Source organism: Salmo salar, chromosome 20, assembly GCF_965601325.2.
Source record: "Salmo salar chromosome 20, fSalSal1, whole genome shotgun sequence".
In the NCBI taxonomy this organism is placed as follows: domain Eukaryota; kingdom Metazoa; phylum Chordata; class Actinopteri; order Salmoniformes; family Salmonidae; genus Salmo; species Salmo salar.
In genome coordinates, this window is record NC_138310.1 from 27498185 (window position 1) to 27514997 (window position 16813).

At 46.8% G+C, this 16813-nt stretch overlaps 1 protein-coding gene across 3 annotated transcripts in view; it reads right to left on the bottom strand.

Annotated features, from left to right (window-relative positions):
- LOC106580333 (oxysterol-binding protein 2) overlaps positions 1–16813 on the bottom strand; it is a 94754-nt gene that overhangs the window by 21918 nt on the left and 56023 nt on the right. For all 3 annotated transcript variants that reach the window (XM_014161235.3, XM_014161237.3, XM_045703158.2), the window contains 7 exons: positions 11610–11863; positions 5480–5678; positions 4789–4912; positions 3649–3712; positions 1673–1822; positions 1239–1484; positions 892–1012 (listed from right to left, as the gene is read on the bottom strand). In XM_014161235.3, the coding sequence (XP_014016710.2) occupies positions 892–1012; positions 1239–1484; positions 1673–1822; positions 3649–3712; positions 4789–4912; positions 5480–5678; positions 11610–11863 (1158 nt within the window). The remainder of the gene's footprint in view (positions 1–891; positions 1013–1238; positions 1485–1672; positions 1823–3648; positions 3713–4788; positions 4913–5479; positions 5679–11609; positions 11864–16813) is intronic.

Genomic DNA, 16813 nt, shown 5'->3' on the forward strand with positions numbered 1-16813 from the left:
GATTGGGAGAATGTCATATGGTCAGATGAAACCAAAATATAACTTTTTGGTAAAAACTCAACTTGTTGTGTTTGGAGGACAAAGAATGCTGAGTTGCATCCAAAGAACACCATACCTACTGTGAAGCATGGGGGTGGAAACATCATGCTTTGGGGCTGTTTTTCTGCAAAGGGACCAGGACGACTGATCCGTGTAAAGGAAAGAATGAATGGGGCCATGTATCGTGAGATTTTGAGTGAAAACCTCCTTCCATCAGCAAGGGCATTGAAGATGAACCGTGGCTGGGTCTTTCAGCATGACAATGATCCCAAACACACCGCCTGGGCAACGAAGGAGTGGCTTCGTAAGAAGCATTTCAAGGTCCTGGAGTGGCCTAGCCAGTCTCCAGATCTCAACCCCATAGAAAATCTTTGGAGGGAGTTGAACGTCCGTGTTGCCCAGCGACAGCCCCAAAGCATCACTGCTCTAGAGGAGATCTGCATGGAGGAATGGGCCAAAATACCAGCAACAGTGTGTGAAAACCTTGTGAAGACTTACAGAAAACGTTTGACCTGTGTCATTGCCAACAAAGGGTATATAACAAAGTATTGAGATAAACTTTTGTTATTGACCAAATACTTATTTTCCACCATAATTTGCAAATAAATTCATAAAAAATCCTACAATGTGATTTTCTGGATTTTTTTCTCCTCATTTTGCTTGTCATAGTTGAAGTGTACCTGTGATGAAAATTACAGGCCTCTCTCATCTTTTTAAGTGGGAGAACTTGCACAATTGGTGGCTGACTAAATACTTTTTTGCCCCACTGTATATACACCATCATGAGACATTTATTTTCATATTGTGTTGACAGCGATCAGTACATGGTGAATATGTATTCAGCAAACGCACCCAGAGGCATTATGGAGAGGTATTTGCCACGGAACTTGCTGGATATGGTGATTTGCTGCCAGAGGGTCCAGCCTCGCTGAGAAATCACATGGTGAGCTGCTGCTGGGGGGTGATGGCTCACCTACAGAGTGGGGGTGAGGGGAAAAGCTTATTTACATATTCAATTGAAGATCACTGCTCTGGCTTCTAGTATGTCAACGATTCTAACTGTTGTGTATAATGGCTTGTATCTACAGCAGAGGTACTAAATGGCAGTGCCGTCTGCAAATACATGGAGTATTTTTTGGTGTTTTTGTGTGCGTTTGTCTCAGCGTCATATTGTACTGTATCTCTGTTTCTGTGTGTACCTGCTCACACAGCGAGCGGTAGCCCAAGTCGTCCAGCCGGTCCAGCTCGTAGGTCTCCCCCAGCAGGGGGTTGAAGGGCTTGGCCGTGCGGTGCACGGTGGTGGAGTAGGAGGACACAGAGAAGGCTGCCACCAGACACAGCTGCTCCAGGGAGCTCTCGCAGCACGCCGCCTTGTCCAGCAGCTCATGGTACTCCAGGTCCTCTGTCAGCCGCTGCAGCATGGACAGAGGCTCGTTGAAGTTCACCTGCAGGGGAGGAACAGACAAGACAGAGAGACAGACAGATTTCTATGGTTACAAGAGTTGTCATTGACTTGCACATTTGAGGCAAGTCCCAAATGGCCCACTATTGGGATGCCGCTCTCTCCACCTCTCAAACACTCACACCCATGCTCATTCTGCTACATGGACACAAGCACGCCACACACACTCACAGGCATGGGGATCTTGGAGAGCTCTTTGCCGATGCAGTTCTTCATGATGCTCCACAGGTTGAGGGAGTAGTTGGGCTTGTCTGGGATGCGGCTCCGCCTCTTTCTGAGGGGCTGCAGCTCCTTCCCGGAATCCTTACAGCTAGGAGACACCTGAGAGAGAGAGAGAGAGAGAGAGAGATGAAGAGAGAGAGAGAGAGTGAGAGAGAGGGAGAGAGCGGGAGACAGGGAGAGGGAAAGACAGAGAGAGAGAGACAGAGAGAGAGAGAGAGACAGTGAGAGTGAGAGACAGGGAGGGAGAGAGACAGGGAGGGAGAGAGACAGGGAGGGAGAGAGACAGGGAGGGAGAGAGAGAGCGGGAGAGTGAGAGTGAGAGAGAGAGAGTGAGAGAGAGAGATGGGGAAGGAGTGAGAGAGAGGAAGGGAGAGACGGAGGGAGAGAGCGGGAGAGACAGGGAGAGGGAGATGGGTATGGAGAGAGAGAGGGAGAGAGAGAGGGAGAGAGAAAGGGAGAGACAGGGAGGGAGAGAGGGAGAGACAGAGAGAGACAGATGGGGAAGGAGTGAGAGAGAGAGAAAGGGAAAGACAGGGAGGGGGGGAGAGGGAGAGACAGAGAGAAACAGATGGGGAAGGAGTGAGAGAGAGAGAAAGGGAAAGACAGGGAGGGAGAGAGAGAGAGAGAGCGGGAGAGCGGGAGAGACAGAGAGAGAGCGGGAGAGACAGAGAGAGAGCGGGAGAGACAGAGAGAGAGCGGGAGAGACAGAGCGAGAGAGCGGGAGAGACAGAGCGAGAGAGCGGGAGAGACAGAGCGAGAGAGCGGGAGAGACAGGGAAGGAGAGAGCGGGAGACAGGGAGGGAGAGACAGGGGGAGAGACATGGGGAAAGACAGGGGGAGAGACAGGGGGAGGGAGGGAGAAACAGGGGGAGGGAGGGAGAAACAGGGAGAGGGAGAAACAGAGGGAGAGACAGGGGGAGGGAGAGACAGGAGGAGGGAGAGACAGGGGGAGTGAGAGACAGGGGGAGGGAGAGACAGGGGGAGGGAGAGACAAAGGAGAGACAGGGGGAGGGAGAGACAAAGGAGAGACAGAGGGAGAGACAGAGGGAGAGACAGAGGGAGAGACAGGGGGAGAGACAGGGGGAGAGACAGGGGGAGAGACAGGGGGAGAGACAGAGGGAGAGACAGAGGGAGAGACAGAGAGAGAGACAGAGAGAGAGACAGAGGGAGAGAGAGGGAGAGACAGGGGGAGAGACAGAGGGAGAGACAGAGGGAGAGACAGAGGGAGAGACAGAGGGAGAGACAGGGGGAGAGACAGGGGGAGAGACAGGGGGAGAGACAGAGGGAGAGACAGAGGGAGAGACAGAGGGAGAGACAGGGAGAGAGACAGGGAGAGAGACAGGGAGAGATGGGGAAGGAGTAACTGAGACATACGTCTACCTTTAGATTTGTTAACATCATAGAACGCTGTGAAGAGAACTCTAACTTAACTATGGACAGCTGGTCAGGGACACAGTGACTCACCATTTGTAGAGTGACACAGAGAGAAAAGAGAGGGAATAAGAGAGGAGAATGAGAGAGAGGGAACCGGGAGAGCAGATGTCTAACTGGTAATTAAGATCCAGAGAAATGACGGAGAGAAAGAGAGAGCAGCTGTGCATCTCCAGCACTGCAGAGGGAACAGGCCACAGCAAGTACACACACAGAGAACCTGTGAGCGTGTGTGTTCATTTGTGTGGTAAAAGCATGCAAGTGTGTGTGTGTGTGTTTGTGTGTGTAAAAACACATGCCCAAGCTATAGTTTGTGATATGCAAATTTCCTTAACAGGATCTTAGAAAACAGCAACTGGAAACAGGCTAAAAATAACACAAAGAGCTTCACAAAAAGCGACGAGGGTGAAACTACAGTGAGGTGGTGGAAAAGCCTAGTGTGTCGACAGGCATGTGGAATATTACTGAGAGCTGTTTGTAGGAGACACACTCACATTGTCCTGGTTCCAATCATTGGTATGGCCTCCACTCACTCCACACAGGTTACTCTGAGAACACCTGGAAGAGGAACATCATCTTAACAACAACACACACACACACACACACACACACACACACACACACACACACACACACACACACACACACACACACACACACACACACACACACACACACACACACGTGCACGCACGCTTGCACAAAAACACACCCACACACTGAAGACACGTAACATAACCAAAACAGACGGAAGAAGACAGGCACACAGACTCAGATGGACGGCTCTAGTCAGCAGTGATCGGTCTCTGAGCTGTTCTGTTAGCGGTGGATAGATGTGTCTGCGCTGGAGAGGAGCAGAGTATGTATCTGGAAAATGGAAACACTATTTTCTTCACAGGGAAAGAGTCCTGCGAGACAGAAGGTGTTGAAGTAAAATAACGCAGAAACACGACAGCAAAAAAATGTACTAATTCAAATGCAACAACAAAGTTCTAAAACTGAGCCACATATTTTGGAGGTGAAAGAATGAAGAAAACAGAAGTGGCTGGTTATATCCCTGGTAGAGGTGCAGTAAGAGGCAGGAGCTATCTTTTATCATAGAGAGGACAACATCTTGAGCTGTTAATGGTGCCAGAGCCATTACAGGACAGATAGACACTCATTAAAAACAGACCGAGGAAGCTCGCAGTCGCAGACAGACTACACTGCCACCGTACAAGCAAGTAAGTGTGTGTTTTTGTGTGTGTGCTGTTTACGTGCATGTGTGTGAGTGAGTGAGTGAGTGTGAGAGAGAGATTATGAGCACAGAGGGGAGAACGTTATTACGTTTTAGAGCTGGTGGTTTATTGCGCCGCTGATGGAGGGAATGAGTCTTACACAGGCAATATGAGGTGTACTATATGGCTCTGGGCTTGACAGACGCTCTGGTGCAAACACTACAGAAGCCATCAACACAGCACAATCAAGTCATCACATCTTTGTATTTATCACATAGTCTATTCACACTGAATCAGTCCAAAGATAAACTAATACCAAACTAAACATCCATGATCCATTTAGGTGGATGTGAAGAGCAGAGGGTGGCCAGGCAGGGACGTTGCCGTACAGGCCACGGGCGAGACTGACTGACTGACCTGTGCTGGGTGTTCTCAGTGGCGGTTACTGTGATAAAGGCAGGGGAGTCCTCCATGGCGTCAAAGTATTCCGTATCCTCATCTTCATCACTCGCCTCCCCTTTCTGAGGCCTCTCACTCCCTCCTGAGGGAGAGAACACACAAACAAGCATGCACAAACACACACAGTAAGGTATTGTGTGTAACACACCCCCTGCTCTATATTGGTGCGGGAGTAATCGCATGATTTGTGGAGGGGAAGGTACAGTAGGTTACAGTAGCTAATCAACAAACCAAGGAGATTAATTATGGATAATTGGCTTTAATAGGTAATGTCCCTGCAGGCTAACGAAGTACTGAACTCAATTCCTGACGAGATGGGAGGGCAAACTCCAACACAACTTCAGACGGACAAATAATACTTCTATATCCATCCATTTGTGCGTGATACACAGCTACTCTGATACACTAGAATGGCTATCACGATGGAGAGGTGATTACGCCCAGTTCAATACTATTAGTAACATGCTACTTCACTACTCATAAGAAATGTATCTTCTATTCTATTCCAGTCTAATCCTTAATTACATAGACAATCTAATTCAAAACCATCTGATATAGCTTGCATGTCCTATTTCCACAAATTCACAGAGGCCTGTTAGTCTAAAGCCCTAAGGACCATGGACTAGGAGGCCTGGCTAAGGGGCCTTACCCTTCTTGGTGGTGGGGGAGCTGGGTGTGTTGACGGAGAGTGTGGGGGCCTCTCTCCAGGCTCTCTCCAGACTGTTGTGTTGCTTGGCTAGCTGCTCTATGGTCTCCTCCAGGTGGATACGCTGCTCTCTCTCATACTGCAGCGCCCGCTGCCATCTCCTGCTGTGGGTCTCCGCTAGGTCCAGGAAGTCGCGGCACGCCTATAATTACAAAACACAACATACAAACGCATGACGTCAGACATGATAAGAAGGACGAGAGACATGTCAATATGCACACGGATATTTCTTAGTGTAGTCCTTGTGAATTTGTAGATGTTAAAGAAAGGCTCCTAGGCCTTTCTTGATTGGTTGAAGGAAATCAGTTTTCCAACCAAGTTGATCGTTGTGTTATCATTCTAATCAAGGTTACCGTAAATATTTAGACCACTGTTGATTAGCACCATTATCAACATCTTGACCATTAGATATATTGGCATGCCTTGTAGCTCCCTCCAGTAACCACGAGCCCAACCGTTCCTTGATTTTAACTGGCGGCTTTATTCTGTAGTTTTAGACAGAATTATCACCTTCCGTGAGAACTATAAAGTCAATGAAAATACAGTTCAGCACACTCTTACAACCTTCTTGTCTTACGAGTGACTTATTAGCTTGGTATAACTCTGAAGTGCTTACATACATAAACAGTTTAGCCGGAGCGATAACAGTATCAGATTAAACACATGAATAAAGGAAAAATACCTCATTGGCTGCTTATTACAGAAGGGAGGAAACCAAAAACTTCACACTTATTATTCCTGGAATGAATTCACGCTTCATCCTTAAATATTATAATGTTACCATCCTAACATACACACTTCAACCTTTACGAACTACACCCGAAGACATGAAAACTTAGCTAACACAGCGCGGGATTGCCTTCTCTCCAAAGGTGTGTTGCTACGATAATAATCCCTGTTACAATAGTTCTTAGCCACGTAGTTCCGCTTGTCTTATCATTTTCCACGCATAGCGAACACGTAAACAATTCAAACAAAAAAAACTATGACATAGACTTACAGGTTAATTGTCAGTTACATGCCTCTCTCATGCTGTATGCATATTAAGTCAAAAAAGGCATTCTGAGTTACGACTGCATTCTTGGCAAAACGGAGAGGTTACTCTAGATCAAACACACAAGTAGTCTGTCAGCGTTCGCCTCCCTCTACATCGTGTGTCAGACCATGGAATGTGTTGGGAGGTCATTGACCTGAAACCACAGGAAATGGAACACACATTGTGATAAGCAGACTGTGGGGCAGAAACACACATCAGCAAAAACATCAGTCCTGCAGGCTACCACTGCTTCCCCAATTAAGTATCAGAGTGAATGGTCAAACAACTAGCCTAAACAGTATAACATGACAAACCTGTCTATATCCATCCATGGACTTCCTAGTCCGGAGATCTAACCACGGAGTGCTCTGATCCTGTGAGCACATTGTTATGCAGTCTGTGCAGCATCCTGTTCAACATCCAGCCATTAAAAACCGATTTGGTCCCGGTGCGACAGGATAGCTGAAACCACTTGGCCATGGCTCTGGCTGTGGTGTGTCGCTGAGGGCCATGTGTGTCACGGAGCACAGATAATGTGTCCTCTCAGATAGGACATATCGCCCTCAGACAGACAGAACAGGGACATGGCAGGGTCCTATTATCCCCCACACTAAGCCAGCAGCTCAAAATAATTGGATATTTCAATATTGAAGATCTTTGTTGAAACACACACTAACCATGTACATTAGGATCTTAATTTGACCCGTTTCTCACAGCAGGAGAAGAATCCTGCAGCAACATAGTTTAACTAATTGACATGTTGTGATTTTAGTCTTCTCACAGTACAGGCCATCACATTAATAAATCAGAGAGCTGCACGCTAGCCAAACTGACAATTACTGATGACCTGAAACCAAGACCAAAAGTCTAAACTAACATCCCAAAGTGTTTCAGTAATTTCACAATTCACACCAAATCAAATGAACAGCAGTGTTATTGTAGCTAAATCACAGCCTTACTCACAGATAATATATATATCCTCTTACCTTCAGAAGTCAAATAGTAAGTGTTCCGATTGCAGAGGTTTGACTTCTCACACTGAAAGTGCATCATGTGACAGAGCTACTCACTTCCTTCTGCTCCTCAGGCACATATAGAATTAAATATCAACTTAAATCCAACTTTGGTTCCACTTTTTTTCTGCTGAATCCATCCTTTCAACTCAGACTGCTGCTCGTGACTTCCGGTGGGGGAAATATCATCATGTCTGAACTCAGTGGATATCACATAATGGATATCACATAATGGATATCACATAATGGATATCACATAATGATTCAACATGCAAATCAAGCAGATTTAACAGCTGTTGGAGTTGAAATAAATGTTCTGGTTCAGTTTACATGGTTTGGCAAGTGTGACATTTACATCAAGGTTTCATATGGCTTGAGTCCATTAAATGGAAAGGGGCTACCCACTCCAGTCAGGGTGAGATCCGCATCCCTCCAGTCAGGGTGAGATCCGCATCCCTCCAGTCAGGGTGAGATCCGCATCCCTCCAGTCAGGGTGAGATCCGCATCCCTCCAGTCAGGGTGAGATCCGCATCCCTCCAGTCAGGGTGAGATCCGCATCCCTCCAGTCAGGGTGAGATCCGCATCCCTCCAGTCAGGGTGAGATCCGCATCCCTCCAGTCAGGGTGAGATCCGCATCCCTCCAGTCAGGGTGAGATCATAATCCCTCCAGTCAGGGTCAGATCCGCATCCCTCCAGTCAGGGTCAGATCCCCGCCCCTCCAGTCAGGGTCAGATCCCCGCCCCTCCAATCAGGGTCAGATCCCCGCCCCTCCAATCAGGGTCAGATCCCCGCCCCTCCAATCAGGGTCAGATCCCCGCCCCTCCAATCAGGGTCAGATCCCCGCCCCTCCAATCAGGGTCAGATCCCCGCCCCTCCAATCAGGGTCAGATCCCCGCCCCCCTCCTACCACCAGTTGGTGTAAAATGAGTTCAAGAGCAGTGGTTGTGGTGACATATCAAATACATCACAAACCTACTGTAGCTATCAGCACATAGCCTACTTATCTACTCCCCCTTTCCTCTGCTTACACAAAACCATTCAAAAAACTACTACGGGGAAATTTCAGAAGTAGCACTTTTCCACCCCCTCCCTCATCAGCCTCCCTCATCAGCCTCCCTCATCAGCCTCCCTCATCAGCCTCCCTCATCAGCCTCCCTCATCAGCCTCCCTCATCAGCGCCTCCAGTTTAACCAGCTCTAGCAGTGGTTTAATGAGATAGGAAATCCAACAGGGTATGTTTTATTGCCTGTCCAGTAACTTTCAGTTCCCACTCCAATTAATCAACACAGAAATGAACTGCATGCAGAAACAAAAGGCCTTCAGAGGGAAGACAGCTACATCTATGATAAAAGTGGAGACTTCTCCACACAGACATAGAACTCTCTAAATGGGGCTGAACTTTTTACAAAGCTTCAGCTGAGCAAACACAACCCATCATTTCCTCACAGTATCAGTTCAGGCCATGTTTAAAAAGATCAAGTACATGTGCCCTGGGTACACTATCCCACCTGCTTGTGACCCATGTTATGGGAACATTCCCCATGTGTCAGAAACACATTACCACAGAAATAACAGTCTCTGTCCCAGACAAAACAAAGCTATCTATTGTCAAACATACAAAAAAAAACATAACACATCAAAGCCAAGCAGCATAGTAGAAGAGAGGCACACAAACCTTGTCTGATTGTGTGTGTAGCGTCTGGCCCCTGTAAGAGCATGTCTTGTTTTGTGGAGGCAGAGGGGGCTCTGGCGTTCCTCTCTGGGCTCACATCCCTGGGCTGGGAGGGTCTAGGGAGGTTTGGGGAGGGGGCAAGACTATTCCTGTCCCCCCCCCCCAGCCCAGATCCGGTATCACTCCTACAGCACTGACCACTCCTTTCCTCTGCCCTCTAGTCCACTATAATACCACATGGCCTATGGAAATGACTCTCTGTGGTCATGGTAACCATAGCAATAGAGGAGCTACTGTAGTTCCGATGCTAACAACCCCACCGCGCATATCTAACATACTGTAACTGGATGGGTGGCATGATACGTCACTGCTAGAAAGAGGTAACGTCTAAGAAGAGCTTCCCTTTGTCGTCACATTTGCAAGAGCATTTGAGAATCTAAAGCACATCACTACAGTAATTACGCAAATCAAAATCCAATCAAAATCCGCTGACCTGTGTCATTCCTGTCACATCTACTGAATCATGCCATAGCACTGAGAATGATGGTCACTCTACACAGTACCCTATGCCATGTAAAAGGCTTCTTACACATAGTGCATTCAGAAAGTATTCCGACTGGATTAAATGGATTAAAGTGTTCCCCCCCTTCTTCAATCTACACACAATACCCCATAATGACAAAGAAAAAACAGCTTTACATTTTTTGTAAAATTAAATAAAAAATTAAAAACTGAAATATGACATTTACATAAGTATTCAGACCCTTTACTCAGAACTTTGTTGAAGCACCTTTGGCCCCGATTACAGCCTCAAATCTTCTAGGTATGATGCTACAAGCTTGGCACACCTGCATTTGGGGAGTTTCTAAAATTCTTCTCTGCAGATCCTCTCAAGCGCTGTCAAGTTGGATGGGGAGTGTCGCTGCACAGCTATTTTCAGGTCTCTCCAGAGATGTTCGATTGGGTTCAAGTCCGGGCTCTGACTGGGCCACTCAAGGCCATTCAGAGACTTGTTCCGAAGCCACTACTGAGTTGTCTTGGCTGTGTGCTTAGGGTCATTGTCCTGTTGGAAGGTGAACCTTCACCCCAGTCTGAGGTCCTGAGCGCTCTGGAACAGGTGTTTATCAAGGATCTCTCCGTACTTTGCTCTGTTCATCTTTCCCTTGATCCTGACTAGTCTCCCAGTCCCTGCCGCTGAAAAACATCCCCACAGCATGATACTGCCACCACCATGCTTCACCGTAGGGATAATGCCAGGTTTCCTCCAGACGTGACACTTGGCATTCAGGCCAAAGAGTTTAACCCTGGTTTCATCAGATCAGAGAATCTTGTTTCTCATGGTCTGAGTCCTTTAGGTGCCTCTTGGCAAATTCCAAGCTGGCTGTCATATGCGTTTTACTGAGGAGTGGCTTCCGTCTGGCCACTCTACCATAAAGGCCTGATTGGTGGAATGCTGTAGTGATGTTTGTCCTTCTGGAAGGTTCTCCCATCTCCACAGAGGAACTCTGGAGCTCTGTCAGAGTGACCATCGGGTTCTTGGTCACCTCCCTGACCAAGGCCCTTCTCCCCCGATTGCTCAGTTTGGCCAGGCGGCCAGCTCTTGGTGGTTCCAAACTTCTCCCATTTAAGAATGATGGAGGCCACTGTGTTCTTGGGGACCTTCAATGCTGCAGAAATGTTTTGGTACCCTTCCCCAGATCTGTGTCTCGACACAAACCTCTCTCGGAGCTCTACGGACAATTCCTTCGACCTCATGGCTTGGTTTTTGCTCTGTCAACTGTGGGACCTTATATCTACAGGTATGTGCCTTTCCAAATCAAGTCCAATCAATTGAATTTACCACAGGTGAACTCCAATCAAGTTGTAGAAACAGCTCAAGAATGATCAATGGAAACAGGAGGCACCTGAGCTTAATTTTGAGTCTCATAGAAAAGGGTCTGAATACTTATGTAAATAATGTATCTGTTTTTTATTTTTTATAAATTTGGACCATTTTTTAAAATCCTGTTTTCGTTTTGTCATTAAAGGATAGTGTGTAGATTGATGAGAAAAATAGTAATTTAATCACTTTTAGAATATGGCTGTAACGTAACAACATTTAGAAAACTTCAAGGGGTGTGAATACTTTCCGAACCCACTGTATATCTAACATACAGCCAACCCAACTGCCTATGGACGGTTGTGGAAAGAATCTGCCTGGTGTGTAGTCTCAGTAGATCGCCGCTGGACATAGACCAACTTCTATATTTCAATAGGGACCTGAGTTGGGGAAAAAAACAACCTAACGTATCATCCGTAGTTAGCTAGCTTTATTTGGATAGATGTGTAGAAGCCTTAAGTCTCACTACTCACATTGATCATAGCATTCGAGGTGATGCGGAAGAGGGTGGCTCGTTCATTGACGCCCTTGATCTTCTCTCCTCCCTCCACGGGGACTCTCAGCGCCTCAAGTTCACTCAGAGAGCGCTGCAGGGCCGCCCCATGCTTGGCGATTAGGTCGTTACACGTGCTGAGGTCATCAAGCTTGCTGATCAGGGTCTTCAGAGTGCCCTGGATCCCCTCACTGCGGTCCGACTGGGTCGTGGGCTCCTCGTCCCCTGAGTCATCTGCAGAGGAAAGATCAGAGTTCAGATAAGAGGAGACTTTAAATAAAGGAGGGAAATCAAGGATGCATGGTCCTCACCACAGACATGGAAAACTAAATCAAACATTAGAAAGACATTAGCACTTCTTAATGCTATTTGGAGTACATTCCCCTAAAATGTAAACTCCATATTCTAAAGCCCAATACCAGTGGCTGCATGAACTCATGCATCCATCTACCTTTATTGATTGCTCTCTAAGAAATGAGTTGGTTTCCCAAGTTAGAGCAATCGATAATCTCACCATTCAATGACCCACTCACGAGACATATAAAATGGAAGACACTGCAGTAGGCTCACAAGCAGCAGAGTCAGTGTTAAATTCATACAGAGAGGCAGCCAACAGATGACCCTCAATATATTATTGGAGGTCCTAATGAGCCAAATCTATGGTCAGCGGATTGCTTTGCTTCATTACAGATTCATCCCATTCCAAGAGATACACACATGCACAAGTTTGCATCTAAAATACACAGGGTCATTTATGACTTAGCTATGAAGAAATTCAGAGACACTATGAAAAAATACATTAAATAGTCATTACTGCCACTGATAAAATGTGTGCTGGGGCTGGATTTTACAGCTGGTTTTCACTTACTACACACACACACACACACACACACACACACACACACACACACACACACACACACACACACACACACACACACACACACACACACACACCTCTCTCTTAATGGCCCCTTTCCAGAGACAGACACTGGTGAAACCCTCGGAAGCAGAACAAATGTATTTAAGCCGAGTCAGGCCATTTACATGAGGCAGTCTTCCATTCCCTCAGTGGGCCCCTGCTCTGCTGCAGTGGTGACTGCAGGGCAGTGTGTCCGCAGTGGAAGGTTACTCGGGACCACTCTGAACATACAGTATGAGAACAGTGTGTCCGCAGTGGAAGGTTACTCGGGACCACTCTGAACATACAGTATGAGAACAGTGTGTCCGCAGTGGAAGGTTACTCGGGACCACTCTGAACATACAGTATGAGAACAGTGTGTCCGCAGTGGAAGGTTACTCGGGACCACTCTGAACATACAGTATGAGAACAGTGTGTCCGCAGTGGAAGGTTACTCGGGACCACTCTGAACATACAGTATGAGAACAGTGTGTCCGCAGTGGAAGGTTACTCGGGACCACTCTGAACATACAGTATGAGAACAGTGTGTCCGCAGTGGAAGGTTACTCGGGACCACTCTGAACATACAGTATGAGAACAGTGTGTCCGCAGTGGAAGGTTACTCGGGACCACTCTGAACATACAGTATGAGAACAGTGTGTCGGCATCTGTCCAAACATTACATAGACTCTTACTGGGAACAGAAATCCCCCCCAGGTCAGGCACAGAACCAGAAATAGCCCACATCCAGGCATTATGGCACATCCACTGAGATCTGAGGGATTTCACATTGCAATGACCCTGGTGATGGTCATATAAACATCAACGGTCAGTTTAGTAAAGAGACCTCCCACACAACATACTGTGTGACTTGATCAGAGACAGGTGTGTTAGTCTGTTAGAGAGCAACCACATCTTGACCATGCGTTTCCACAAACAAAAACCCTTTAAATGTCAAGGCAGATCATATGATTTACTGAGGCAAATCAGGAAAAATCTGACATTTGTTCTATAGTCCAGAAGTGGCATGGATCAAACTGATTCTCCACCATTTTCTCAACCCAAGATGCACAAAGTGACAGTGTCTTTGTTGTATAATGCCAGTGGATCTTACTTTTATGGAAATTGGTTTGAAGATGATACACACTACTATAAGGGTAACATAACGCACCGGTAACACGTATGAGTGCATGGTACGGTGGCAGTGGGTGCATGCGCATTTGTGTGTTTGAGTTACAAGCTATACACAGAGTGTACAAAACATTAAGAACACCTGCTCTTTCCATGACATAGACTGACCAGGTGAATCCAGGTGAAAGCTATGATCCCTTATTGATGTCACTTGTTAAATCCACTTCAAATCAGAGTCAAGGGTAGAACACAGGTTAAAGAAGGATTTTTAAGCCTTTAGACAATTGAGACATGGATTGTGTATGCCTGTCATTCAGAAGGTGAATGGGCAACACAAAATATTTAAGTGCCTTTGAACGGGATAAGATAGTAGATGCCAAGCAAACCGGTTTGAGTCAAGAACTGCAAAGATGCTGGGTTTTTGAAGCTCAACAGTTTTCCGTGTGCATCAAGAATGGTCCATCACCCAAAGGACATCGAGACAACTTGACACAAGTGTGGGAAGCATTGCAGTCAACATGGGCCAGCATTCCTGTGGGACGCTTTCGACACCTTGTAGGGTACACGCCCGACAAAGTTAGGCTGTTCTGAGGCAAAAAGGGGGCAAAGGGGTGTAATTCAATATTAGGAAGGTGTTCTTATGTTTTGTATACTCGGTGTATATAGGAAGTAAAATGAATCTTTTCACGAGTGCAACAGCAGACATGACTTATTGTAGTGAGTTAAATAAAGGAGGTGATGTATCATCGCTCTCAAGACGAGTGTTGGAGGCTGGAGCCTATGAAACCGGCCTCTACTGCTCTGGCAGGTTATTGAGTAGATGGGAGGGGCTTTCACAGTTTTGAAAGGAATGTAGCTTCTCTTAAGATGAGGAGTGGGACGTTATTGATTTAGCCTAGAATCCATCTAGAAGGATCAGGAAACCCACCATCACCCCAGGTTAGAGGACGACATGGAGAATCATTTTCTCAAACTCTCTCTGAAGAATGACAGTTCAATTCAGATCATTTTCACAGCCTTTCAGCTCTTCTTCGACCACCTTCATCCTCTTCACTTTCCATCTACTCTCGCATAGCTCTGTCGTATTCTTTCTTTCCATCTCACTCTCCCTTCTTTAGACTATTCCTGCATATACATCTATTCTCTGTCTGCCAGTCCTCTTCTGTTATTCCTCTCCTCCTCCTCCTCCTCTTCATCTGTTATATCAGGGAGTAATCCTGCACAGCCTAGGGTGGTGATTAGAATGTTCCAAGCATGTCACTTGAATGTGAAAGTGTCAGTTTAACAGCTAGCAAAGGAAGCTGTCATAGAGGCCATTCTACTTCCACATTCCCACTAGCAACACGTCAGCTCTCTCTCTGACCTCACAGAGGAAGTGACTAACACTACTGAGAAACACATTTACAACATGTAGGCCTACATCAGTGACGCCAAAAACCATCACATGCTGCACACACTACTGACAACAAAGCCTGAAAGGCACTACTACCCGTTTCCACTTCTACACAGGCATAGCCGAGTCATAAAGACAGCAGCACCAGGAGCAGTGAGAACCAGGCAGTGGAGTGTATTAAAGTGACTCGTTCCCAGTCCCAGGCTAGCGGGCTGGATGTCTGCGGACAGTCTAGAGCCTTGGCAATTACTCCACAATCTGACCTGGCAGAATGACATGCTACCAACAGACAGTTGCTCATCAAATAACAACAAGAAATGGCAACCACATCAACAGGCATTCATGATAAACCAAGACCAAATACGATACAGAGAGCCAGGGACAAGTCACACAATCGATTACAAACATAACTCATCTCCTAACTGTTTGGTAGTGCTAAAGAGACTGAACAATGACAACACAAGATGTCTCTCTTCGTGCTAATCAAATGTCCTCCAGTAATCCATAAAGAGGGGGAAACCAACCCTCCTACTTGAAAGGGGAGACGTCCTGGAAGAGGGAGGAGAGAAGAGAGGAGGGAGAGAGGTAAAACACCACAAGAAAGGGAAGACGAGGGCACTCACCATGTTTGCACCCTTGGGCCTCCATCGTCACCCAGTGGGTTGTGACCAGTAAGCAAGCACAACCAGCATAGACAGCCAGAGACTGACTGCTCTGACTAGGTGAAGTAATGCGTGAGCGTGCTGAATGGCCACGCTGTGTGCAGGAGCACAGAGACACAAAACTGTCCAGCCAGAGGAAAAGACAAAAGCAGGCAGAGCTTCCGTAGAAAGTCCAGCCCTGCACAAACAGAGATGGGAGCCCAGAATGACCCTCCCCATGACCATCTCCCAGACCTGGAATTGAATTATAATTAGAGCAGTTAGGCTCAGTTAGTGCAGGAGGCACCACAGAGAGAGAGGGGGAACAGTAGAACTGTTTGGCGAGGCACGGTGTCACTCACCGCCTTCTATAGGATGTATACTAACTAGTAGTGGCCTATAGGACACATTAGGGTAGAGCAGAGACATATAGAGGAGAGGAAGCATGGCAGAGGCATCCCCCAGGATCATTAATAGAACCTCCAGAACCCAACTCTGCAACCCAAGAGGGACTGCCCTATGCAACCCTCCAACACCATCCCATCCTCCTCTCTTTATGTAGCAGCAAGGTATGCCTTGGCACTTGGCATGGCATGGCATGGCTGCCACTACAGCAATGCCGCTCATCCTGATCCACAGTGTTAAAGTCATCCACATTCAGTTAACTGCCAAAATAATGGAAACACTTGAGTAAATAGGGATACAAAGTATATTGAAAGCAGGTGCTTCACTACAGGTGTGGTTCCTGAGTTAATTAAACAATTAACATCCCATCATGCTTAGGGTTATGTATAAAATGCTGGGTAGGCCATTATTTTGGCTACAATGCCCCCATCCATAGAGCACAAGTGCTCACTGAATGGTTTGGTCACTGAATGGTTTGATGAGCATGAAAACGATGTAAACTATATGCCATGGCCGTCTCAGTCACCAGATGTCAACCCAATTAAACACTTATGGGAGATTCTGGAGCGACGCCTGAGACAGGATTTTCCACAACCACTAACAAAACACCAAATCATGGAATTTCTTATGGAAGAATCCCTCCAATGAGTTCCATGCCAAGGTGCATTGAAGCTGTTCAGGTGGTTCGTAGTGCCCAATGCCCTATTAACAGA